At 40.2% G+C, this 26,995-nt stretch overlaps 1 protein-coding gene across 6 annotated transcripts in view; it reads right to left on the reverse strand.

Annotated features, from left to right (window-relative positions):
- Window positions 1–26,995, reverse strand: part of NEK10 (NIMA related kinase 10) — a 283,289-nt gene that overhangs the window by 157,068 nt on the left and 99,226 nt on the right. For 4 of the 6 annotated variants that reach the window (XM_042235752.2, XM_060402044.1, XM_042235753.2 and 1 more), the window contains 6 exons: window positions 23,599–23,701; window positions 23,377–23,505; window positions 22,730–22,867; window positions 18,714–18,759; window positions 16,449–16,570; window positions 16,192–16,294 (listed from right to left, as the gene is read on the reverse strand). In XM_042235752.2, the coding sequence (XP_042091686.1) occupies window positions 16,192–16,294; window positions 16,449–16,570; window positions 18,714–18,759; window positions 22,730–22,867; window positions 23,377–23,505; window positions 23,599–23,701 (641 nt within the window). The remainder of the gene's footprint in view (window positions 1–16,191; window positions 16,295–16,448; window positions 16,571–18,713; window positions 18,760–22,729; window positions 22,868–23,376; window positions 23,506–23,598; window positions 23,702–26,995) is intronic. The other 2 variants (XM_042235756.2, XM_060402047.1) reach the window with 1 other exon arrangement.

Consider the following 26,995-nt stretch of genomic DNA (forward strand, 5'->3'; position numbering starts at 1 on the left):
TAATTACTATGTAGTGATAGATAAGTATACCTTTAATTTGCATTTTCCTTGGACTGCAAGGAGATCCAACCAGTCCATTCTAAAGGAGATCAGCCCTGGGTCTTCTTTGAAAGGAATGATGCTAAAGCTGAAATTCCAGTACTTTGGCCACCTCAAACAAAGAGTTGACTCATTGGAAAAGACTCTGATGCTAGGAGGGATTGGGGGCAGGAGGAAAAGGGGACAACAGAGGATGAGATGGCTGGATGGCATCACTGACTCGATGGACGAGAGTTTGAGTGAACTCCGGGAGATGGTGATGGCAGGGAGGCCTGGCGTGCTGCGATTCATCGGGTCGCAAAGAGTCGGACATGACTGAGCGACTGAACTGAACTGACTGAACTGAATGACTAATGGTGTTGAACAATTTTTAGGTACTTATTTGCCATCAGTGTATCTTCTTATTTTATTTTTTTTAATTTATTTATTTTAGATGAAGGCTAATAATTTTACAATATTGTAGTGGGTTTTGCCATACATTGACATGAATCAACCATGGGTGTACATGTGTTCTCCATCCTGAACACCCTCCCACCTCCCTCCCCATCCCATCCCTCATGGTCATCCCAAGGCACCAGCCCTGAGCACCCTTTCTCATGCGTCAAACCAGGACTGGCGATCTGTTTCACATATGATAATATACATGATTCAATGCTATTCTCTCAAATCATCCCACCCTCACCTTCTCCCACAGAGTCCAAAAGACTGTTCTATACATCTGTGTCTCTCTTGCTGTCTCACATATAAGATCAACATTACCATCTTTCTAAATTCCATATATATACATAAGTATACTGTGTTGGTGTTTTTAATTCTGACTTATTTTACTCTGTATAATAGGCTCTAGCTTCATCCACCTCATTAGCACTGATTCAAATGTATTCTTTTTAATGGCAGAGTAATACTCATTTGTGTATATGTACCACAGCTTTCTTATCCACTCATCTGCTGATGGGCATCTAGGTTGCTTCCATGTCCTGCCTATTGTAAACAGAGCTGCAATGAACATTGGGGTACCCATGTCTCTTTCAATTCTGGTTTCCTCGGTGTGTATGCCCAGCGATGGGATTGCTGGGTCATAAGGCAGTTCTATTTCCAGTTTTCTAAGGAATCCCCACAGTGTTCTCCATAGTGGCTGTACTAGTTTGCATTCCCACCAACAGTGTAAGAGGGTTCCCTTTTCTCCACACCCTCTCCAGCATTTATTGCTTGTAGACTTTTGGATAGCAACCATTCTGACTGGCGTGAAATGGTACCTCACTGTGGTTTTGATTTGCATTTCTCTAATAATGAGTGATGCTGAGCATCTTTTCATGTGTTTGTTAGCCATCTGTATGTCTTCTTTGGAGAAATGTCTGTTTAGTTCTTTGGCCTATTTTTTTAATTGGATCATTTATTTTTCTGGAATTGAGCTGCAGCAGTTGCTTATATATTTTTGAGATTAATTCTGTCAGTTGCTTCATTTGCTATTATTTTCTCCCATTCTGAAGGCTGTCTTTCCACTTTGCTTATAGTTTCCTTCATTGTGCAAAAATTTTTCAGTTTAATTAGGTCCCATTTGTTTATTTTTGCTTTTATTTCCAGTATTCGGGGAGATGGGTCATAAAGGATCCTGCTGTGATTTATGTCAGAAAGTGTTTTGCCTATGTTCTCCTCTAGGAGTTTTATAGTTTCCAGTCTTACATTTAGATCTTTAATCCATTTTTTAGTTTATTTTTCTATATGGTGCTAGAAAGCGTTCTAGTTTCATTCTTGTACAAGTGGTTGACCAGTTTTCCCAGCAGCACTTGTTGAAGAGATTGCCTTTTCTCCATTGTATATTTTTGCCTCCTTTGTCAAAAGATAAGGTGTCCATAGGTGCGTGGATTTTTCTCTGGGTTTTCTATTTTGTTCCATTGATCTAAATTTCTGTCTTTGTGCCAGTACCATACTGTCTTGATGACTGTAGCTTTGTAGTAGAGCCTGAAGTCAGGCGCGTTGATTCCTCCAGTTCCATTCCTCTTTCTCAAGATTGCTTTGGCTATTCGAGGTTTTTTGTATCTCCATACAAGTTTTGAAATTATTTGTTCTAGTTCTCTGAAAAATACTGTTGGTAGCTTGATAGGGATTGCACTGAATCTATAGATTGCTTTAGGTGGTATACTCATTTTCACTATATTGATTCTTCCATTCCATGAACATGGTATATTTCTCCATCTATTTCTGTCCTCTTTGATTTCTTTCATCAGTGTTTTATAGTTTTCTATATATAGGACTTTTGTTTCTTTAGGTAGATATATTCCTAAGTATTTTATTCTTTTCATTGCAATGGTGAATGGGATTGTTTCCTTAATTTCTCTTTCCTTTTTTTCTCATCGTTAGTGTATAGGAGTGCAAAGGATTTCTGTGTGTTGATTTTATATCCTGCAACTTTACTATATTCATTGATTAGCACTAGTAGTTTTCTGGTGGAGTCTTTAGGGTTTTCTATGTAGAGGATCATGTCATCTGCAAACAGTGAGAGTTTTAGTTCTTTTCTAATCTGGATTCCTTTTATTTCTCTTTCTTCTCTGATTGCTGTGGCTAAAACTTTCAAAACTATATTGAATAGTAGTGGTGAGACTGGGCACCCTTGTCATGTTCCTGACGTTAGGGGAAATGCTTTCAATTTGTCACCATTGACGATAATATTTGCTGTGAATTTTATTACATAACTTTTATTATGTTGAGGGATGTTCCTTCTATTCCTTCTTTCTGAAGAGTTTTTATCATAAATGGATGTTGAATTTTGTCAAAGGCTTTCTCTGCATCTATTGAGATAATCATATGGATTTTATCTTTCAATTTGTTAATGTTGTGTATTACATTGATTGATTTGCAGATATTAAAGAATCCTTGCATCCCTGGGATAAAGCCCACTTGGTCAATGATGTATGATCTTTTTAGTATGTTGCTGGATTCTGTTTGCTAGGATTTTGTTAAGGATTTTTGCATCTATGTTCATCAGTGATATTGGCCTGTAGTTTTCCTCTTTTGTGGCATCTTTGCCTGGTTTTGGTATTAGGGTGATGATGGCCTCATAGAATGAGTTTGGAAGTTTATCCTCCTCTGCAATTTTCCGGAAGAGTTTGAGTAGGATAGGTATTATTGCTTCTCTGAGTTTTTGCTAGAATTCAGCTGTGAAGCCATCTGGTACTGGGCTTTTGTTTGCTGGAATATTTCTAGTTAGTTTCGATTTCCATGCTTGTGATGGGTCTGTTAAGATTTTCTATTTCTTCCTGGTTCAGTTTTGGAAAGTTATACTTTTCTAAGAATTTGTCCATTTCTTCCAAGTTGTCCATTTTATTGGTATATAGTTGCTGATAGTAGTCTCTTATGATCCTTTGTATTTCTGTGCTATCTGTTGTGATTTCTCCATTTTCATTTCTAATTTTGTTGATTTGATTCTTCTCCCTTTGTTTCTTGATGAGTCTGGTTTGTCAATTTATTTATCTTTTCAAAGAACCAGGTTTTAGTTTTGTTGATTTTTGCTATGGTCTCTTTTGTTTCTTTTGCATTTATTTCTGCCCTAATTTTTTATAATTTCTTTCCTTCTACTCGCCCTGGGATTCTTCATTTCCTTTTATAGTTGCTTTAGGTGTAGAGTTAGGTTATTTAGTTGACTTTTTTCTTGTTTCTTGAGGTATGCCTGTATTGCTATGAACCTTGCCCTTAGCACTGCTTTTACAATGTCCCATAGGTTTGGTGGTGTTGTGTTTTCATTTCCATTCATTTCTATGCATATTTTGGTTTCTTTTTATTTCTTCTGTGATTTATTGGTTACTCAGAAGCGTGTTGTTCAGCCTCCATATGTTGGATTTTTTAATAGTTTTTTTTCCTGTACTTGAGATCTAATCTTACTGCATTGTGATCAGATAAGATGCTTGGAATGATTTCAATTTTTTTGAATTTACCAAAGCTAGATTTATGGCCCAGAATGTGATCTATCCTGGAGAAGGTTCTGTGTGTGCTTGAGAAAAAGGTGAAAATCATTGTTTTGGGGGTGAAATGTCCTATAGATATCAATTAAGCCTAACTGGTCCATTGTATCATTTAAAGCTTGTGTTTCCTTGGTAATTTTCTGTTTAGTTGATCTATCCATAGATGTGAGTGTGGTATTCAAGTATCCCACTATTACTGTGTTATTGTTAATTTCCCCTTTCATTCTTGTTAGCATTTGTCTTACATATTTCAGTGCTCCTATGTTGGGTGCATATATATTTATAATTGTTATATTCTCTTCTTCAAGTGATCCTTTGATCATTATGTAGTGTCCTTCTTTGTCTCTTTTCACAGCTTTTATTTCAAAGTCTATTTTATCTGATATGAGTATTGCTACTCCTGGTTTCTTTTGGTCTCCATTTGTGTGAAATATCTTTTCCAGCCCTTCACTTTCAGTCTGTATGTGTCCCTTGTTTTGAGGTGGGTCTCTTGTAGACAGCATATTTAGGGGTCTTGTTTTTGTATCCATTCAGCCAGTCTTTGTCTTTTGGTTGGGGCATTCAACCCATTTACATTTAAGCTAATTATTGATAAGTATTATCCCATTGCCAATTGTTTTGGGGTTCAAGTTTATACACATTTTCTGTATTTCCTGTCTAGAGAATATCCTTTAGCATTTGTTGGAGAGCTAGTTTGGTGGTGCTGAATTCTCTCAGCTTTTGCTTGTCTGTAAAGCTTTTGATTTCTCCATCATATTTGAGTGAGATTCTTACCGGGTACAGTAATCTTGGTTGTAGATTTTTCTGTTTCATCACTTTAAGTATGTCCTGCCAATCCCTTATGGCCTGAAGAGTTTCTGTTGAAAGATCAGCTGTTATCCTTATGGGAATCCCCTGTGTGTTATTTGCTGTTTTTATATTTGTTTTTTTGTGTTTGATCTTTGTTGATTTGATTAATATGTGTCTTGGGGTATTTCACCTTGGGTTTATCCTGTTTGGGACTCTCTGGAATTCTTGGACTTGGGTGACTATTTCCTTCCCCATTTTAGGGAAGTTTTCAACTATTATCTCCTCAAGTATTTTCTCATGGCCTTTCTTTTTGTCTTCTTCTTCTGGGACTCCTATGATTCGAATGTTGGAGTGTTTGACATTGTCCCAGAGGTCTCTGAGGTTTTCCTCATTCCTTTTAATTCTTTTTTCTTTTTTCCTTTCTGCTTCATTTATTTCCACCATTCTATCTTCTACCTCACTTATCCTATCTTCTGCTTCAGTTATTTGTTCCCTCCACAGTGTTTTTTTTATCTCATTTATTACATTATTCATTATTTATTGACTCTTTTTTATTTCTTCTAGGTCCTTGTTAAACATTTCTTGCATCTTCTCAATCCTTGTCTCCAGGCGATTTATATGTAACTCTATTTTGTTTTCAGGATTTTGGATCATTTTTACTATCATTATTCTGAATTCTTTTCAGGTAGACTCCCTATGTCCTCTTTTGTTTGGTTTGGTGGGCATTTATCATGTGCCTTTACCTGCTGAGTATTTCTCTGCCTTTTCATCTTGTTTAAATTGCTGTGTTTGGGGTGCCCTTTCTGTATTCTGGCAGTTTGTGGTTCCTCTTTATTGTGGAGGTTCCTCCCTGTGGGTGGGGTTGGACGAATGGCTTGTCAAGGTTTCCTGGTTAGGGAAACTTGCATCAGTGTTCTGGTGGGTGGAGCTGAACTTTTTCTCTCTGGAGTGCAATGAAGTGTCCAGTAGTAAGTTTTGAGATGTCTATGGGTTTGCTGTGACTTTGGGCAGCCTGTATATTAAAGCTCAGGGCTATGTTCCTGCATTGCTGGAGAATTTACATGGTATTTACATGGTATTGCTCTGGAACTTGTTGGCTTTTGGGTGGAGCTTGGTTTCAGTGTAGGTATGGAGGCTTTTGGATGAGCTCTTATCAATTAATGTTCCCTGGAGTCAGGAGTCCTCTGGTGTTCTCGGGTTTGGGACTTAAGCCTCCTGCCTCTGGTTTTCAGTCTTATTCTTACAGTAGCCTCAAGACTTCTCCATCCATACAGCACTGATGACAAAACATCTAGGTTAATGGAGAAAAGATTCTCCACAATGAGAAACACCCAGAAAGGTTCACTGAGTTACATGGAGGAGAGAAGAGGGAGGAGGGAGATAGAGGTGACCAGGAGGAGAAGAGGGGAATCAAAAGGGGAGAGAGCAATCTAGCCAGTAATCAAATCTCTGTGTGCTCTCCACAGCCTGGAAAACCCAGGGAGGTTCAAGGAGTTGCATAGAGAAGAGAAGAGGGAGGAAGGAGATAGAGGTGACCAGGAGGAGATGAGGCGGGGTCAAAAGGAAAGAGACAAATCTAGCCAGCAATCAGTTCCCTAAGTGTTCTCCACAGCCTGGAACACACAAACAGATGCACAGAGTTGGGTAGAGAAGAGAAGGGGAGGGAGGAGATAGAGGTGACCTAGGGGAGAAAAAGGAGAGTCAAAAGGGGGAGAGGGCAATCAAGCCAGTAATCACACGCCTAAGTAAAAATTCGTACTGAAGATTGGATTCTTAAAGGTACAAGATTGATAACAAATACCAAAAAGCAAAGAGTAAAAGTCTAGAGTAGAAGTTAGACTCTCAAAATTACAATATTTAAAAAAAAAAAACAAGCAAAACAAATTCACAAAGATTATAAAAAATATATATGAAGTTTGCTTTAAAAATAGGGTCTTTTTTTTGCAAGGTAATAGTAGGTTATGAAAATGAAAGGAGTAATAGAGGACTTAAAACTAAATATTAAAATTTTTTAAAATAATAATAGTAGAAATATATCTAGGAATTTCTCTGGAGCTGTTGCAGGCAGTGTGAGGTCAGTTCAGTTTTAGATAGCTCCTTGTTCCAGTTTTACTTCTCCAGATCTATAGGCCCCTTCCAATGCAGTCGGTGCTATCTACAGGATTTTAATCTGTTGCACCTGTCACTTCCAAAGTGATTCCCTCTGTTTGTTTCAGCTTATTCTGTTTGCTGGTCTCTTCAATGTCTAATTTCCACCCTGACACAAGGGGGTGAAGGTGGTCACTTATTTCGGCTCACTTGTTCAGTCGTGCTGTGGGGAGGGAGGACACTGCAAACAAATATCATTGGCATATGTGGGGAGTGCTCGCAGTGTCTCAGCCACACTGGGTTTGCCCCCACTCACAGCTTGTGTGCTTTCCCAGTATACACTGTTCAGGCTTCGAGTTGCTCTGCAGAGGAACTGTCTAAAGCACGCCCTGGGTTGCATGCACTTCCCAGATCTAAGCCGCTCAGGGTCAAGTTCTTGGGTACTCCAAAAGGCGCAGACTCGGTTTGGCCTGCATTTTGTGCCCTTCCCAGGTCCAAGCAGCTCAGGCAACCAGGTGCTTGGCGAGTGCACTTTCCCCAGGTGTGGTGCGTCTTATCGCCTCCCCGGTCCCAGCCGCTCGGTTTCCTGGGTGTGCCATCTCAGATGCACCATGCATCTCTTCTGGGCAGCTGATCTCTGGCTGCAACCCTCCCAGTGGATATCCTCCATCCAGGATCACAGGAAGTCTTGGTTGGCAACTGGGAGCCACTTGCAGTTTGGTGGAGGATGCCATCCCTGGGGCCAAGTTTGCCCCTTTCTGGCCCTGGCTGCCACCCGTCTGCCCCCTGCCTCCAGCGGGGGATGGGCTTCTCCACTTCTGGCTAGCTCTCATCTGGTATTTGCTCAGTCCTTTGTTCTGTGAGCAGGCCAGCAGTGTCTTAGGTTAGGGCTTTTCATGGGAAAGTTCTCTCTCTCTCTCTTTCTTTTCTCTCTCTCTCTGGCTATCCCACAGTTTGGGTTTCTATCTCCTGTTAGCTCCCTCAGATTGCCCTCAGAGCATTCAGGCCTGGTCCTTACCCTAAGCAATAGCTGAGCCTCCCTGTTCAGCCCCCACATGCTGGTGGTGGATGCAAGTGTCTGGGCTACTTCTCCGCTAGGAACTGCCATTAGGCACGCAATCTGTGGGGTTTATTTATTTATTTTTCCTCCCAGTTATGTTGCCCTCTGAGATTCCAAAACTCCCCACAGACCCATCAATGAGAGGGTTTCCTGGTGTTTCGAAACTTCTCTTCTTTTATGACTCCCTCCTGGGGACATATCTCCATCCCGAACTCTTTTGTCTGTCTTTTTATCTTCTATATTTTGTCCTACCTCCTTTCAAAGACAGTGGGCTGCCTTTCTGGGTGCCTGGTGTCCTCTGCCTGTGTTCAGAAGCTGTTTTGTGGAATTTACTCAGCATTCAAATGTTCTTTCAATGAATTTGTGGGAGAGAAAGTGGTCTCCCTGTCCTATTCCTCCATCATCTTCTGTATCTTCTTTGCTGCAGTTCTTGTTCAAAATTTGGTCCTTTTTTCCATTGGATTGTTTGTTTTCTTATTATTGAGCTTTCTTATTGCTTGTATTATTGACACAAATTCTTTAAGTAGATGACCTACATATATTTTCTCCCAGTCTGCAACTTGTCTTTTCATTCTATTAGTAATATCTTTCATAGACAGTAAGTTTTAAACTTCAGTGAAACTCAATGAATTTTTTCTTTTATATGTAATGATTTTGATGTTATAGTTAAGAAATATTTATCTAACTTATGTAAAACAGTCCAGACTATTCTGCTGAAGGGCCACAGAGAGAAGAGGTCCTGGTGAATGAGAGACCAAGTTCCAGCTAAAAGTCAGAACTAAATGCCAGTCATATGAGTGAGGCTTCTTCAAAGTGGACTCCCAGGCCAAGTAGCTTCCTTGGTAGCTCAGCTGGTAAAGAATCTGCCTGCAAAGCAGGAGACCCCAGTTTGATTCCTGGGTCAGGAAGATCCCCTGTAAAGGGAGCAGCTACCCACTCCAATAGAAATGCCTGGAGAATTCCATGGACAGAGGAGTCTGGCAGGCTACAGTCCATGGGTCGCAAAGAGTCAGATACAAGTGAGTGACTTTCACTTTCTTTCCCAGGCCAAGTCAAGACTTCCAATGATGCAGCCTTGGCTCACAGCCTGTCTGAAACCTCATGAGAGACCCTGAGCCAGAACCATTCAGCAAGGCTGCTGCTGGATTCCTGACCCTAGAAATGTTGAGAAAATAAATGTGTGTTGTCTTAAGCCACTAAGTTTTGTGGTAACTGGTTACACAACAATGGATAATTAATACAATCACTATCACCTCGTTCAGGCCACCATGAACTCTCCTGAACTATACTGAACTATACTTTCTAAGCAGACTCCCCACATTCATTACTACCCTCCAAAACATAATTCTCCAAACCAGCACTACAATCTTTGAAAAACCTAAACCAGTATCACTACTTAGAGGTTAAAATTCCTCAAAGGCTTCTGATAGATACTAAGAATAAAGACCAAACTCCTACCAGGCATAAAAGACGGTATATAATCTGGTTTTTCAGAAAGGGCTTTGAGAGGGTAGCAGGCAGGAAGGACAGGGGTCTCCAAATGGAGGAAATAAGCTGCAAGTGTCAGACATTTTTTTTTATCTCTCTCTTCAGCAGCAGGAGGAAACAAACGTGTCATTTTTTTTCCCCTTCTCTATACAAATTTAAAAAGAGGTTTCTCTTAAAATTCTGTGTTGCCATGACACCTGGTTCCACCAGAACTTTTCTCAAACCTTGAGCTAACCAATGCATTTTTCTTATGGAAATGTTTGTCTTAAGCTATGTTAATGTACTATGTATTTACCCTAGACTCTGTCTTCAAGTTGGTTCCACCTAAAGGCTCAGAACTGACTTGACAAACCAGTATGTTATACTCATACATTGTTCTCCTAATCTATGTTAATGAATGCTATATATTTGTATGGAAATCTGCCTTTCTTCAAAATTCTTGTCAATTGTTTTATGGCCTGGGATGACTCAGTTCAGTTCAGTTCATTCACTCAGTTGTGTCTGACTCTTTGCGACCCCATGAACCGCAGCACACCAGGCCTCCCTGTCCATCACCAACTCCTGGAGTTTACCCAAACTCATGTCCATTGAGTCGGTGATGCCATCCAACCATCTCATCCTCTGTTGTCCCCTTCTCCTCCTGCCTTCAATCTTTCCCAGCATCAGAGGCTTTACCAATGAGTCAGTTCTTCGCATCAGGCGGCCAAAGTATTGGATTTTCAGCTTCAACATCAGTACTTCCAATAAACACCCAGGACTGATCTTCTTTAGGATGGACTTGTTGGGTCTCCTTGCAGTCCAAGGGACTCTCAAGAGTCTTCTCCAAAACCACAATTCAAAAGCATCAATTCTTCAGCACTCAGCTTTCTTCACAGTCCAGTTCTCACATCCATACATGACTACTGGACAAACCATAGCCTTGACGGACCTTTGTTGGAAAAGTAATATCTCTGCTTTTTAATTTGCTGTCTAGGTTGGTCATAACTTTCCTTCCAAGGAGTAAACATCTTTTAATTTCCTGGCTGCAATCCCCATCTGCAGTGATTTTGGAGCCCCCCAAAAATAAAGTCAGCTACTGTTTCCACTGTTTCCCCATCTATTTCCCATGAAGTGATGGGACCAGATGCCTTGATCTTATTTTTCTGAATGTTCAGGTTTAAGCCAACTTTTTTACTCTCCTCTTTCACTTTCATCAAGAGGCTCTTTAGTTCTTCTTCACTTTCTGCCATAGAGTGGTGTCATCTGCATATCTGAGGTTATTGATATTTCTCCTGGTACTAGGTTGGTGACCAGCCTAGTGTATATGTGTGTATATGTATCTAGATCTACATATATTTATTCATAAGTACATGAATATGCATGCTCAGTCACTTCAGTTGTGTGTGACTCTTTACAACCCTATGGAATGTAACCCACTAGGCTCCTCTGTCCATGGGATTCCCCAGGCAAGAATACTGACGAGAGTTGCCATGCCCTCCTCCAGGGGATCTTCCTGACCCAGGGATCAAACCCAAGTCTCTTACGTTTCCTGCATTGGCAAATGGGTTCTTTACCACTAGCGCCACCTGGGAAGCCCTCATAAATATATACATACACTTTATTCATATATACATACACACACATACATATGTACATCCACATACAATTCAGTCATAAAAAAGACTGAAATCTTGCCATTTTCAATAACATGGATGGACCTTGAGGGCATTATACTAAGTGAAATAAGTCAGACAGAGAAAGACATACTGCATAATCTCACTTACATGTGGACTGTAAAAAACAAAAACAAATCAAGCTCATAGATACATAGAACAGACTGGTAGTTGCCAAATGCAGAGGATAGGGAGTGGGAGAAATGGGTGAAGGAGGTAAAAATACAAACTTCCAGTTCTAACATAAATAAGTCCTGGGGATGTCATATACAGCATAGTGACTATAGTTAATAATGCTATATTGCATATTTGAAAGTTGCTAAGGAAATAGATGGGGAAACAGTGAAAACAGTGTCAGACTTTATTTTGGGGGGCTCCAAAATCACTGCAGATGGTGACTGCAGCCATGAAATTAAAAGACGCTTACTCCTTGGAAGAAAAGTTATGACCAACCTAGATAGCATATTCAAAAGCAGAGACATTACTTTGCCGACTAAGGTCCGTCTAGTCAAAGCTATGGTTTTTCCTGTGGTCATGTATGGATGTGAGAGTTGGACTGTGAAGAAGGCTGAGCGCTGAAGAACTGATGCTTTTGAACTGTGGTGTTGGAGAAGACTCTTGAGAGTCCCTTGGACTGCAAGGAGATCCAACCAGTCCATTCTGAAGGAGATCAACCCTGGGATTTCTTTGGAAGGAATGATGCTAAAGCCGAAACTCCAGTACTTTGGCCACCTCATGCGAAGAGTTGACTCATTGGAAAAGACTCTGATGCTGGGAGGGATTGGGGGCAGGAGGAGAAGGGGACGACAGAGGATGAGGAGGCTGGATGGCATCACTGACTTGATGGACATGAGTCTGAGTGAACTCCGGGAGTTGGTGATGGACAGGGAGGCCTGGCGTGCTGCGATTCATGGGGTCGCAAAGAGTCGGACATGACTGAGCGACTGAACTGAACTGAACTGAAGAGAGTAGATCTTAAAAGGTTCTCAACACAAAAGAAAAAAATTAACTATGTAACATGATGGGTGTTAACTTGGCTTATTGTGACGATCATTTTATAATGTATACAAATACCAAATCATTATGTTGTTCACCTGAAACTAAAAGAATGTACATGTCACTTATAACTCCAAAAGCTTTTAATTAGAAATTTTTAAAAAATAAAAATGATAATTCCCAAAGCACCCTTTCTTAGTAAAGTACTAGAAGATACACTTTGGCAAAATAAGGGAGTTATAAAAGTAAGAGAAGTCCAGAGGATGTAGGAAATAGAGGCTCCAACCAGAAAAGGAGCAGGGAGTTCCCTGGTGGTCTAGTGGTTAGGGTTCGGCGCAGTGGCCCACGTTCAATCCCTGGTCAGGAAACAGATCTCACAAGCTGTACAGCATAGCCAAATTAAAAAAAAAAAAAAAGAAGAAGAAGAAGAAGAAGACCATGAAAGTTCCAGGACAACAGCTGTGTAACAGACCTAAAGTCAAACTCAGTCTATGTTACAACAGACAACTACAGAAAATGAGTATCCAACAGAAAAAAAACTGAGAGTAACTGTCTTGTCTGACCATGTGGAAAATAGACAAAGAGGACTTTTATATTCCTTTTAGAAGATCTGGGAAGAAGAAATGAAAGTCCACAGAAAACTAGGAAAATTTAAAAACAAAAAAAGAAGGCAATTATTAACTCTAAGAAAAAACAAAGGCCTATAAGGAAGGAGAAGTAATCAACATTGAACAATAGTTACACAGTAGTAATAATGTAAGTACTAAATACTGATTTAACCCCCAGTTGTGCCATAAATTGGAGAAGGGAATGGTAAACCACTCCAGTATTCTTGCTTGGAGAATTCCATGGACAGAGGAGCCTGGTGGGCTACAGTCCATGGGGTCACAAAGAGTCAGACACAACTGAGCGACTTTCACTTTAACACTGTGCTATAAATATATTGCAGGATGGCAGGTGGGGAAGAAGAGAAAACAAGAAAATTGAATCCTCAACTATCATACTGATAGTCACTCAGTCATATCTGACTCTTTGTACCCCATGAACTGTAGCCCGCCAGGTTCCTCTGTCCATGGGATTTTCCAGGCAAGAATACTGGAGTGGGTAGCCATTTTTTTCTCCAGGGGATCTTTCCAACGCAGGGATCAAACCCACATCTCCCATATTACAGGTGGATTTTTTTACTGTCTGAGCCACCAAGGAAGCCCAAGAATACTGGAATGGGTTGCCATGCCCTCCCTCCAGGGAATCTTCCCAACCCAAGGATCCAACCCAGGTCTCTGGCATTGCAGGCAAATTATTGGCTGAGCCACCAGGGAAGTCAATGGAAAACCAAATACCAGAAAATAAAGCTAAAAAACAATGAAAAGTGGTTGTTTTAAGGAAATGGAACTGAGGGTTGCATAGGGATAGGTTTTTCTTTATAAGATTTTTAGCACTATCTTATTTTGTAAACCATTTTGATGTGTGGTACTGGTTAAAGAAAATAAATATAAGAATTACTTGAAATAAGTTTAGACAGAAAATAAATCAGACTGCTACAATAAAAGATTAACCTCAATGTATTTAAATGTAAGAAAATGGGATGTAGCATTGGCTAGACTCAGAAAATATGGTCTGAAAAATCACCTTTAGAAAGACTAAATAGATCTATTAAACTATTAAACATCTGTTTAATAGTATTTTTATATATATATATATATACACACACTGTTTGGTATGAAATTCAAACACACAATTTATAATAATCCTTATTAATTTATAAGTTAAAATATCTACAAGCATACAAACATTAAACAGTAAAAATTTTTAAAGAAGTGAAGTCGTTCAGTCGTTCCAACTCTTTGCTATCCCATGGACTGTAGCCTACCAGGCTCCTCCATCCATGGGATTTTCCAGGCAAGAAAACTGGAGTGGGTTGCCATTTCCTTCTCCAGGAGATCTTCCCAACCCAGGGATTGAACCCGGGTGTCCCACATCACAGGCGGATGCTTTACTGTCTGAGCCACCAAGGAAGTCCTGAAAAAAGATTCTTAAGGAAACACAAGTACAATTCAGAAAAAGAAAAAAGTAAACAGCTTATGATAAACAAAATTATAATTGACTTCTAGATTAAGTGAATTAAATGTGTATCCAAGATGAAGTGTCACAATTTGACCTTATCATATATACCAAAAAGCATTGTCTTGAAATACTACCAAGTAAGTTTGCACCGAAGATTTTGATAGAGCTTCTGTTTGGGGATTTTTTAAAACTAATGTAGCATGCTCTAACCAAAAAAAAAAAAAATCTGGACAGTGAATCTAATTGTTGTTATTGAGGATGTGGTTATGGTAAAAGCCTACATTTGAAATTGCCTTCACGAGGAATCAGATTCTTCCCAAACTAAGAGACTCAGCTTTAAAACGTTGTCAAATCTCTTTCAGGTTTCCCAGGTGGTGCTAGTGGTAAAGAACCCTCCTGCCAATGTAGGGAAACACAGGCTCAATTCCTGGGTCAGGAAAATCCCCTGAAGGAGGGCATGGCAACCCATTCCAGTTTTCTTGCCTGGAGGATCCATGGACAGAGGAGATTGGCAGGCTCGATCCAAAGGTTGCAAAGAGCTGAACACAACTGACAAAACTTCGCACACATGCATGCAGGCACGCACAAATGTCTTTCACGTCAGTGAAATTTAGGAGAGGATCTCCTAAGTTGGTTGCCTAAGGCAATTCACTGGGCAGGGGAGGAGCGGGAAATATCAAAATCTCTATCTTGAATATTAACGCACCCCTTTGCATGTTATTTCTGTTGATGTCATGTACTATAGAATAATTATACAGTGAACTGTGTATCAGTTCAAAAGCATCAATTCTTTGGCACTCAGCCATTTATAAATAAGCATACATATATTGCCCCTTCACGGATCACAGCCTTATCATGGCAAAGGTGCTGGCATAACTGAATGAAACTATGAGGCTAGGAGTCACCAAGATGGATGGGTCATAAGGAAGAGTTCGGACAAACAAAATGCTGCCCACTGGAGAAGGAAATTAAATCCACTCCAGCTGGACAGTATGAAAAGGCAAAAAGATATGATGCTGGAAGATGAGACCCTCCCCCAGGTTGGAAAGTATCCAATACACTACTGGGGAAGAGTGGAGGGCAATTACTAGTGATGGTTATATATTAATACCATCACTGACTCAATGGACATGAATTTGAGCAAACCTAGGAGATAGTGGAGGACAGAAGAACCTGACATGCTATAGTCCATGGATTCGCAAAAAGTCAGACATGACAGTTACTGAACAACAATAACGACAACATTACATATATTGGCAGTGCTATCAAAAGAATTTACTAATGGAAGGTCACTATCACAAATATTTCCAGAACACTGATTTAGCTATTTCTTCCTACTTGTAGTGGGCGAACCACTAGAGTAGCTAGTGTTAGTGAGTGAAGAGGACAGGGGAAAGCTAACATCCTTCTAACCTAAAAAGCTCATTTTATGATTGAGAAATTACAACTGTGGGGGGAAAAACTAAGTTTCTCACTTGCAAAAATTTATATAACATTAGGATAACCTGCTACATTTGAAGATACTGTGATATAAAGTAAACATGTTGAAGTACACAAATGGCTAGATTTTTGCAGTCCTTGATACGTTTATTGGTCACCCATGTCACAGACTATGTTAAAACAGTACAGTAATGTGTTCATGTGGTAGTCATAAAAGCCTTTGTTGATGAAAAAGTGTTCTACAGAAAGAAAAAAAAAAATCTAGAAACCATTGATTTAGGAATTAAAGGCTCCAGCATTCTAAGAGTATTTTATTTTCTCATACTGAGAACTTCAAGAACATCAAACACTTCTCTAGTCACCGTCCACTATAGTATCCCACTAGTCCACATAGGGATACTGAAATTAACTAAAAGTTAGCAGAATTTAAAATTCATATCCTCAGTCACAGTAGGCATATTTCAAGTGCTCAATAGCCACACATGGCCAGTGGCTGCTGGACTGAGCAACACAGACAGAGAATGCACCTATCAGTGTGGAAAGTTCTGCCCAACTACTCTGCCCTAGAATAATATTCAGAGACTCTCAAGCGGAAACCTTCCGACTGAATACTTACTGACGGTCACTCTGTCCTTGTCCCCCAGCATGATGTTGTTTGGCGTCAGGTCTCTATGGATGATCCTCTTCTCCTTGTGCAAGTACCGAAGAGCCAAGCACAGCTGCAAATGGCAAACAACAAGCAAAGGTTGCTGCCATGCTGCACACGGACAGACCGCCACTCACAACCACCGCACACACCTCTGGGAGATCAGCTGAGACCTTTACATAGGGAAAGACCTTTGCATAGGGAAAGTTAATGAAGATGAACGATACCTGTATAAATATTTTCCATAGTCTCTCTTCAGCAAAACGATGTCGTTTTTCCTTCAAAGAACTGAAATGCTCTCCAAGAGGGGCCCCTTCTATAAGTTCCATAACTATATACAGCCTATCATCTACATGTGAAAAAAGAAAAGGTAATAGAAAATTGAACTCAATATAGACATTTTGAAAGAACTTATGAATTAGAATCCAAGCTTCCCAGTGGGTGTTCGGGGCACACACATCACAGAAGAGTTAGGGACGTGGTTTCACTCAGCTGGAAGGGTCAGGGGACAGGGGGCCTTAGGGGCCACTGTATCTCTTTCAACGACAGGCAACCCCCTAGCATCAGTTTGCACTGGCAAATGTTATCATTTTCTACATATACCAGGATGTGGAAGGGTTGAGGACCACCAAAGAAAAGCAAACACTCCCATCACGGAGAATTCCCTGAAGAACAGGTAAACCCATCTCTCCACTCAGTGGTCTAAAATTTACACTTAAATCAAACTAGACATTCAGGAAAATGTTTTAAATCTATTGTTCTTCACTCTCATACATTTACCTTACAGTGTTTTACAGTGAAATCACATCATGGTTTAGAAATAAGCGCATTGGATATACCACCCATGATGGAAAATCTCAGCCCCTGACAAGGACTGAGAAAGCTGGGCTTCTCCAGATTGCAGCTGATAGACCCCAGGTATATCATAACTGACTGGCTTCGCGTCTTTTCGTTGGATGTTAAGAAACAGAAGTAGATTCTACTTTCTCCTCCAAAACTAATATGGAACTATTAACAACAGTATGTGATATGTATCTCCTGTAATGTTTTGGATGTATGTAAAATATGTATGGGCTTCCCAGGTAGCTCAGTGGTAAAGAATTTGTCTGCCAATGCGGAGACGCAGGTTCAATCCCTGGGTCAGGAAGATCCCCGGGCGTAGGAAATGGCAACCCACTTCAGTATTCTTGCCTGGGAAATCCCATGGACAGAGGAGCCTGTCCGTGGGGTCACAAAGAGTCAGACACAACTGAGTGATTAAACAACAACAACTAACTGTAGCTTTATTTTTCATTTTCTCACCTTCTATTTCCTTTTATCATGATTTCCTAATCTATTTCAACATATTTTATGTAAATTTAAAATCGCTTTCGATTCTTTTCAGAAGTCATGTTATTTTGTTTTCAAATTGAAGTTAATGGTATCACTTCAGCATAAGTCAGAAGCTAGTCTAGACCTCTTTATGATGGGATGTGCACTAAATTATGGGAAATTATTCTAATATCAAGAACAAATGGCCAAGGGAGCTGGATTTGCTGCAGGTTTCACCACTGAGTTCCTCTGAGTCAACCAGAGGATGGGAAAACTCTCAACTCTGCCAGATTTGTACAGCACTAGCACTGATAGGGGCTTCCCAGGTGGTGCCGCGGGTAAAGAATCTGCCGGCTAATGCAGGAGACATGAGACATGGGTTCAATCCCTGGGTAGGGAAGATCCCTTGGAGGAAGAAATGGCATTCCAGTTCTTTTGCTGGGGGAATCCTGCGAACAGAGAAGCCTGGAGGGCTATAGTCCATGGGGCGGCAAAGAGTCAGACATAGCTGAGGATCTGATAAAGAGGCAGCCAGGAAGCCCATTCATGTGGGGACTTGTTTTGAAATTTCACAAGTGAAGCACATCAGGTCTATTAAAATGTATATTGCTTCAGTCAAAAGTTCTATTGTTTTTAAAAACAAGTGACTGCGTTTGGTTTTACCTCAACGTTTTGATTCTGTATTCCATCATCTTAAAGATGATGCAGTCAGGGTTCTATCGCCACCTTGTGGCAATTACCTGAACTTCAAGAGAAAGAAACAAATACCCAGCCCAATTTGTTTGAGGGGAAGAGGATGGAAAAAATCAACTGATTAAAAAAAAAAAACAAAACAAAAACAAAAACCACCTTTTCATTTTTTCTTAAAGAAGCCACCATCCTTTAGTTTTATTTTCTGCTGATCCTGCTAAAGGCTTTTTGTATATGAAAATAGCAACAATTAGTATTTTGGTTTGTTCATGCAATCTTATATAGAGAGATCTAAGTATTTTATAAGTATATTTTGATCTTTGACTATCAGTGTTTCACTGATCAAGAAAGTGATGAAAAATATCAACATCATACATATAACAAAGAAAGGTAGAGAAAAGAGTTGATTAAGCTCCTTTTGTAAGATTCTTTAAAAAATATGTAAGTAACATAGATACTTTATTAGAAATATCACAAAAACCCATACTTACTTTCCAGAAATGTTTTATAATAGCGTACAACGTTTGGATGATAAAGCTATAAGAAAATAAATAACAAATATTACACCTACTTCAAAGTATAAACTTGTTTTCACAATTTAGTTGGACTTCATATTTGAAAACAACAAAGAAATTATCCTGTTTACATTTATTTATACAACAAAGCATTTCAAAATATCATCTAATTTTTCATGATTCTTTTTTATTTGCTGCTTACAACACTATTCTGAAAACAGCAATCTCCTATATAGTCTTATAAAATAGCAATAAAAACTGGTTGTGCTTTCTCACTTAATTTAGATAAAATGGAGGATTATAGAACTGGAACCTATCTTAAGAATTCATTTAACACTCCCTGCTCCAATACCACAAACAGATTGCATAGAGGAGAAAACTGAAATGAAACAATTAACTTTGAACACATATATCTATGCTCTTAACTTCTCTCTGCCACTTAATTGTTTATATACACTGGGTCTATTTACATGACTCATGTCTTTCTATGCTCTCCAAAATGATTAGTGTGAAACTAATGGTAAAGAATCCACCCACAATGCAGGAGACCCGGGTTCAATCCCTGGGTTGGGAAGATTTCCTGGAGAAGGGAATGACAACCCACTCCAGTATTCTTGCCTGGAGAATCCCATGGACAGAGGAGCCTGGCGGGCTGCAGTCCATGGGGCTGCAAAGGGCTGACATGACTGAGCGACTAATATTCTGACATCAAAATAACATGAGCTATTAATCCTATTAAAATTATAAGAATAATTGCCCATGTCTCCCTTCCTAAACAAACTTAGGGCAGACTCCTCTGGCTGATCCTCTGGACTAGGCCTCCTCTCCTTGGCCTGCCGGGTTTTGGCGAGACTCCTGCTCAGTTAGTTTAGTGGAATCTCACATTCTTGATATCCAGTCAAGTTCCTCACCCCCATCTTTGTGATCTGATCACGTTTTTCTTCCCCCAACCTGATAACTAACCAATTTTCCATTCTTTGACACCCCCAGCCCTGACTTTTAGTTGGAAGTCCCCCGTCATGCCTCTCCCGTTGAGAGCTGAGCTCCATCTCTCTCCTCTCTTGCCATAGTTTGACTTCTATTGCAGTGGTCCTGAATAAAGTTTTCCTTGTGGTTTAAAAGTTCTGGCTGCATTACTCTCTCCATTTGCCCCACCCCCATCTTGGCCTCCCCACTGCCTGTGTCGATAAGTCTGTTCTCTATGTCTACATGTCCACTGTTATCCTGTAAATAGGCTCATCAGTACCATCTTCCTAGATTCAAGGTGGAAACTGGTGGGTATTAGCTGTATGATTCAAGAAACTCAAACTGGAGCTCTTCCCTCATAGCTCAGTAGATAAAGTATCTGTCTGCAGTGCAGGAGACCAGGGTTCGATCCCTGGGTCAGGAAGATCCCCTGGAGAAGGAAATGGCTACCCACTCCAGTATTCTTGCCTGGAAAATCCCATGGACAGAGGAGCCTGGTAGGCTGCAGTCCATGGGGTCACAAAGAGTCAGGCATGACTGAGCGACTAACACTTCACTTCAACAACCTAGATGGGTGGAAGAGTAGGAAGTGGGAGGAAGGTTAAAGAGGGAGGAACACATGTATACCTATGGCTGACTCAAGTTGATATATGGCAGGGGCCAACACAATATTATGAAGCAATTTTCCTCCAGTTTAAAATAAATAAGTTTGGGGAAAACAGTTCTTATCATGAGGGAAACGTGTAGCTACATGTGGTGGATGTTAAATGGACTTGGTGTGGTGATCACGTCATAATATATACAATATTGAACCATCATGTTGCTCATCTGAAACTAATCTGCTGTCATATGTCATTTATCCCTCCTCAACAAAAAGGGTCCCTGGAGGAGGGCATGGCAACCCACTCCAGTGTTCTTACCTGGAGAATCCCATGGACAGAGGAGCCTGGCAGGCTACTCTCCATGGGTCACAAACAGTTGGATATTACTGAGCACGCATGCATTCCAAAAAGTGTCCAGTAAAATTTCTCTTTGGCATAGTTTACCTTAGAATCGGTGGTGGTTTAGTCACTAAGTCAAGTCTGAGTCTTGTGACTCCGTTGACTGTAGCCTGGCAGGCTCCTCTGTCCATGGAATTTTCCAGGCAAGAATACTGGAGTGGGTTGCCATTTCCTTCTCCAGGGGATCTTCCCAACACAGGAACTGAACCTATGTCTCCTACATTGCAGACTTAGAATGTAACATAGAAATTCTACTTTTTTAATAAGGGATAATCTTCCAAAAGAATACTAAGTTTTTGTGGTTTGTTTATTTACAATTTGAGTTTCTAAGTAAACTGGAGTTTGTTTCATCTCAGAACAGTCACTGGTACATCGTAGATGTCTTGTATCTCTCTCTAGCCTTTCTTCTTGCCATTTCACAGGAGAGTCCTCCGGCTGTCCACCAAAACCTGCCCTCACGCTGCTCCATCCCATCAGGTGGTAGCAGGATGCACTTCCCACCACAGGTCACATCTCTCTGCCTCTCCTGCAGCCCTGAGGGAGCTTATCACTCAGCGCTCCCCAGTGGACAGTGAGGGAAGCCCACTATCTGAACCCAAAAGGCAGGGCGCACCACCTTGGCGGCTGCAAAGGAAGAGGAGGCGCAGGTCCCTGCCTGACCACGTGGAGCAGTGCACGGCACCTGGACTGGCAGGAAGATGAAGCCCCTACATGCAGAGGCCTCGCTTTCAAGCCCATATATCAATACTTTGGGGCGTCTTTGTTCCTAAAGTCAGCATTAACATTAACAAATACACTCTCCTATTCTAGTCCCATTTCTCCCACTCCTGTCTGCCATCACCGCCTCCTTGTTGACCTCAATTTGCTGTCCTCTCCTTAGTTTCAGCCCATGGTGACAGCACAGTCCTACAGTCTTGAGCTCTCTCAAAGTTCAAGCACAGGCCTCCTACGGCCCCACCCTTACGACTTCTTTTCTTAGAAGATATACTAAAACCACTAGTTTACCTCATCAACTACCAAGTGGCCAGCAGATGTCAAATTCAAGTGACTAGGGAAGCAAAAGAGCCATGTCCTTGACCTAGCTCACTGGCTAGACTGTGTTCAGATTTTGATTCAAGGAGATCAAACCAGTCAATCCTAAAGGAAATCAACTCCGAGTATTCATTGGAAGGATTGATACTGAAACTGAAGCTCCAATTCTTTGGCCACCAGATGCAAAGAACTGACTAATTGGAAAAGACCCTGATTCTGGGAAAGACTGAGAGCAGGAGGAGAAAGGGGCAACAGAGGATGAGATGGTTAGATAGCATCACTACCTCAATGGACATGAATTTGAGCAAACTCCAGGAGAGAGTGAAGGACGGGCACTGAACAACAACAGACGGCCATGAACTGACAGGTCTCCCCAAGAGTTACAGACAAACAGCCATCACAACGAACACATGAACAAAAAAAGCTGAAAAAGAAGCCAATGTGTTCATTGATGACAAAAAGGAATCCCATTTCTCTCTGACATGTTTATTCTTTCTCCTAAACAGACTTTCATGATACTTAATTGAGTTGTTAACACTACGTTAGAATATTCTGCTCATGCTAATAAATAATAACCCAACTTGAAAATCCACAGTTTAGATTAAATAACCCATATTTGAGGAATGTCAACAACTTGGTTTCAATTGACAAAAATCTGGGAAGTCTTAGTCATACTCTTTTGCACATAATGAAGTAACCAAATATACTTCGACATAATAAGAAGGAAGCGGATATGCTTTCTCATACATTATGCATTCTGGGCTGTGAACTCAATTGTTCTGCATTCCTGGCCCTGATGTAGTTATAAGCCCATATACTGTCTGTGGTTCAATGTCAAGCCTTAGAAGAAAACCTGGTGACTGATATCACCTCAGGGCCAATTATTTTAAACAGAACTAGTTTCTACACAGCGTGGACAGGAACAGTACATGAACTCTACTTTTTGGATGACATTTATTTAAGGAAAATATCTTTGTAAGCAAAACCATTTACCTGTTCTTTAATTATGGTTAATTCAGAAACAATATTCCTTACACTGCTGTCTCGGTCTTTTTTATCTTTTCCAAAAGCTGGGTTATGTAAATTGACCTCTTTCATTGCTAACAGATTTTGACCACTGCGCTTTCTAACCTAAGATAAATGAGACAAAGAGAGAGAGACAATGGAAGAGAGGAAGAAAGTGATTACTACAGGTTAATAAGGTCATATGATTAAGCCAAGTCATCCAAATTAGTTATATAACTTTAAAAATTCAATTTGAATTTACACTAAGCTCAGCTCAAAAAAAAATTTTATCAGTATCTCCTGGATCAGGTTATCATATTTTGCAGGATTTTACTGGATAAGTACAGAAACACCGGTGTGAATTTGGAGAATGTGTCATGCATTAGGACAAGCCATTTTGACTACGTGCGTGAGAGATCAATGATACTTTTTTTGTCTTCAAAGGTCAGTGGCCAGTTTCTAGAGCTGAGAGTGAGATATATCAGTGTGGCCATGTGTTAGACAAAAACAAATCATCCTGCTTTTTATTTCTACCTGCTCACTGACAAGCGCTCCAATTCATGTGTGTGTGAGTGTGCAGGGGGACATGCAACTTGTTTGGGAACATCGGAAATGCTGTTTGAGGGCAAGGTCACCTTGTAAACACAGCCAAAAGCTCCACTGCCGAGATGATCCAAAATCGCATAGTTGCCTATATATTTCGAAGGAGCTTTATTCTGATTAATGCTTTCAACATTTTCAGCAACTTGCTTCAGTTCATCCTCCTAACCAAAAAATGAAAAGGAAACAGGTCACTATGGTAAACTCATCCTAACCACATGGCAGCCTGCCAAATTAGTTTAAAAGTTAAGACTTACCACTAATAAATTCAACTTTGATACTAATTCTTCATAAGCACTGATATCACGAACATAATGTCCTATATCAATGAAGGTCTCAAACAGGTCGGTGGGGAAAAGTCTACAGAGAAAAATGCATACACATACTTCATGTAGGAGTTGGAAAGTCTGGCCTGTTCCTTCCCTTTTGGAGCTGGTGCACTCGTAGGTCAATTATATTAAATATACTTGCCAACAAATGGGGGGAATAATGCTTACCAACTTATCCCACAAAAATAAACTAAAGACACATGTCTCAGGGGGTAAGGAAAAGTAACTGGAAAGTTCCAGAGATCTGCTGCACAGCCCTGCACTTATAGTTAGGAACACTGGACTGCACAGTTAACAATGTAAGAGGGTGTGTCTCATGTTATGTGCTTTTTGCCACAATGAAACAAATAGATATGATACAGATTTTACAGAAACTTTATTTGTAGGACATTTGGGGGTATGGTATCAAACATAGTAGGAATAGATGCTTACTGGATGTTTACTGAGCACAGAGCACTTTCACAAATGCCGTTTGAGTCAGTCCTCATATTAACCCAAGGAGGTAAATGTTAACCTAACTCTTGAATGTTTTATGAAAACAAAGTTAAAATACAGATGAATAAAAAGGAAGATATTTATGCATCATTTCCAAGCTACTGGTTTCAAGGGTTTAGGTTTATTAAAATCTTTTAAATCCACCGATATGGATGATTTGTTGTTGTTATTGTTCAGCCACTAAGTCCTGTCTGATTCTTTGCAACCCCACGGACTGCAGCATATCAGGCTCTTCTGTCCTCCACTATCTTCCAGAGTTTGCTTAAATTCATGTCCATTGAGTTGGTGATGCTATCTAAATATCTCACCCTCTGCCGCCCCCTTCTCCTTCTTCTTTCCATCTTTCCCAGCATCAGAGGTCTTTTCCAATAAGTCACCTCTTTGCACTGGTGGTCAAAGTATTGGAGCTTCAGCTTCAGCATCAAACTTCCAATGAATATTCAGGGTTTATTTCCTTTAAGATTGGCTGGTATGATCTCTTTGCAGTCCAAGGGACTCTCAAGAGTCTACTCCAGCATCACAATTTGAAATCATCAATTCTTTGGTGCTCAGCCTCCTTTATGATCCAACTCTCACATTCACAACTACTGGAAAAAACATAGCTTTGACTGTATGGACCTTTGTCAGCAAAGTGATGTCTCAGATTTTTAATATGCTGTTAGGTTTGTCATAACTTGCCTTCCAAGGAGAAAGCATCTTTTAATTTTGTGCCTGCAGTCACCATCTGCAGTGATTTTGGAGTCCAAGATAATAAAATCTGCCACTGCTTCCACTTTTTCCCCATTGATTTGCCATGAAGTGATATGACCAGACACCATGATCTTAGATTTTTAAATGTTGAGTTTTAAGCCAGCCTTTTCACTCTCCTCTTTCACTTTCATCAAGAAGCTCTTTAGTTCTTCACTTTCTGCCATTAGAGTGATATCTTCTGCTTATCTGAGCTTGCTAATATTTCTCTCAGCAATCTTGATTCCAGCTTGTGTTTCATCCAGCCTGGTATTTCACATGATGTACTCTGTATATAAGTTAAATAAGCAAGGTGATAATATAGAGCCCTGACATACTCCTTTCTCAATTTTGAATTGGTCCATTGTTCCATATTCAGTTCTAACTGTTGCTTCTTGACCTGCATATAGGTTTCTCAGGTGACAAGTAAGGTGGGTGGTATTCCCATCTCTTTAACAATTTTCCACAGTTTTCTGTGATTCACAGAGTCAAAGCTTTTAAGGTAGTCAATGAGGCAGAAGTATATGTTTTACTGGAACTCCCTTGCTTTTTCCATGATCCAATGAATGCTGGCAAATTGATCTCTAGTTCCTCTGCCTCTTCAAAACCCAGTTTGTATATGTGGAAGTTCTCAGTTCACATACTGCTAAAGCCTAGCTTGAAAGATTTTGAGAATAACCTTCCTAGCATGTGAAATGAGTATAACTGCCTGGTAATTTGAACATTTTTTAGCATTGCTCTTCTTTGGGATTAGAATGAAAACTGACCTTTTCCACTGCTGTGGCCACTGCTGAGTTTTCTAAATTTGCTGATACATTGAGTGCAGCGCTTTAACAGCATCATATGTTAGGCTTTGAAATAGCTCAGCTGGAATTCTATCACCTACACTAGCTTTGTTTGTAGTAATGCTTCCTAAGGCCCACTTGACTTTACATCCCAGGATGTTTGGCTCTAGGTGAGTGACCATGCCATCATGGTTAAGACATTTCTTGTATAATTTGTCTGTGTATTCTTGCCACCTCTTCTTAATCTCTTCTGAGTGTTAGGTCTTTACTATTCCTGTCCTTATTATGCCCATCTGTGCATGAAATTTTCCATTGGTATTTCTCATTTTCTTGAAGAGATCTCTGGTCTTACCCATTGTATTGTTTTCATCTATGTCTTTGCATTGTTCTTTAAGAAGCCCTTCTTATCTCTCCTTGCTATTCTCTGGAACTCTGCATCCATCTGGGTATATCTTTCCCTTTCTCCCTTACCTTTCACATCTCTTCTTTCCTTGGCTATTTGTAAAGCCTCCTCAGACAGTCACTTTGCCTTCTTGGACTTCTTTCTCTTTAGGATGCTTTTGGTCACTGTCTCCTGTACAATTTTACAAACCTCCATCCATAGTTTTTCAGGTACTCTGTCTACCAGATCTATTCCCTTGAACCTATTCATCACCTCCACTGTATAATAATAAGGGATTCAACTTAGGTCATACCTGAATGGCCTTGTAGCTTTCCCTACTTTCTTCAATTTAAGGCTGAATTGTACAATATGGATTCATGATCTGAGTCACAGTCAGCTCCAGGTCTTGTTTTTACTGACTGTATAGAGCTTCTCTATCTTGGGCTGCCGAGAACATAATCTGTTTTTGGTACTGACCATCTGGTGATTTACGGCCTTGAAATAAAAGGTTATAATGAATAAATATACATAATAGAAAAATAATAATGACTAATGGTGATGACAGCCATGAAATTAAAAGATGCTTGATCCTTGGAAGGAAAGCTATGGCAAACCTAGACAACAATATAAAAAGCAGAGATATCACTTTGCCAACAAAGGTCCATATAATCAAAGCTATGATTTTTCCAGTAGTCATGTAGGGATGTGAGAGTTGGACCATAAAGAATGCTGAACATTGAAGAACTGATGCTTTTGAATTGTGGCACTGGAGAAAACTCCTGACAGTCCCTCGGCCACCAAGGAGAACAAACCAGTCAATCTTAAAGGAAATCAACCTTGAATATTTGTTAGAAGACTGGTGCTAAAGCTGAAGCTCCAATACTTTGGTCACTTGATGTGAAGATCCAACTCCCTGGAAAAGACCCTGATACTGGGG

Source organism: Ovis aries, chromosome 19, assembly GCF_016772045.2.
Source record: "Ovis aries strain OAR_USU_Benz2616 breed Rambouillet chromosome 19, ARS-UI_Ramb_v3.0, whole genome shotgun sequence".
Lineage (NCBI taxonomy): Eukaryota > Metazoa > Chordata > Mammalia > Artiodactyla > Bovidae > Ovis > Ovis aries.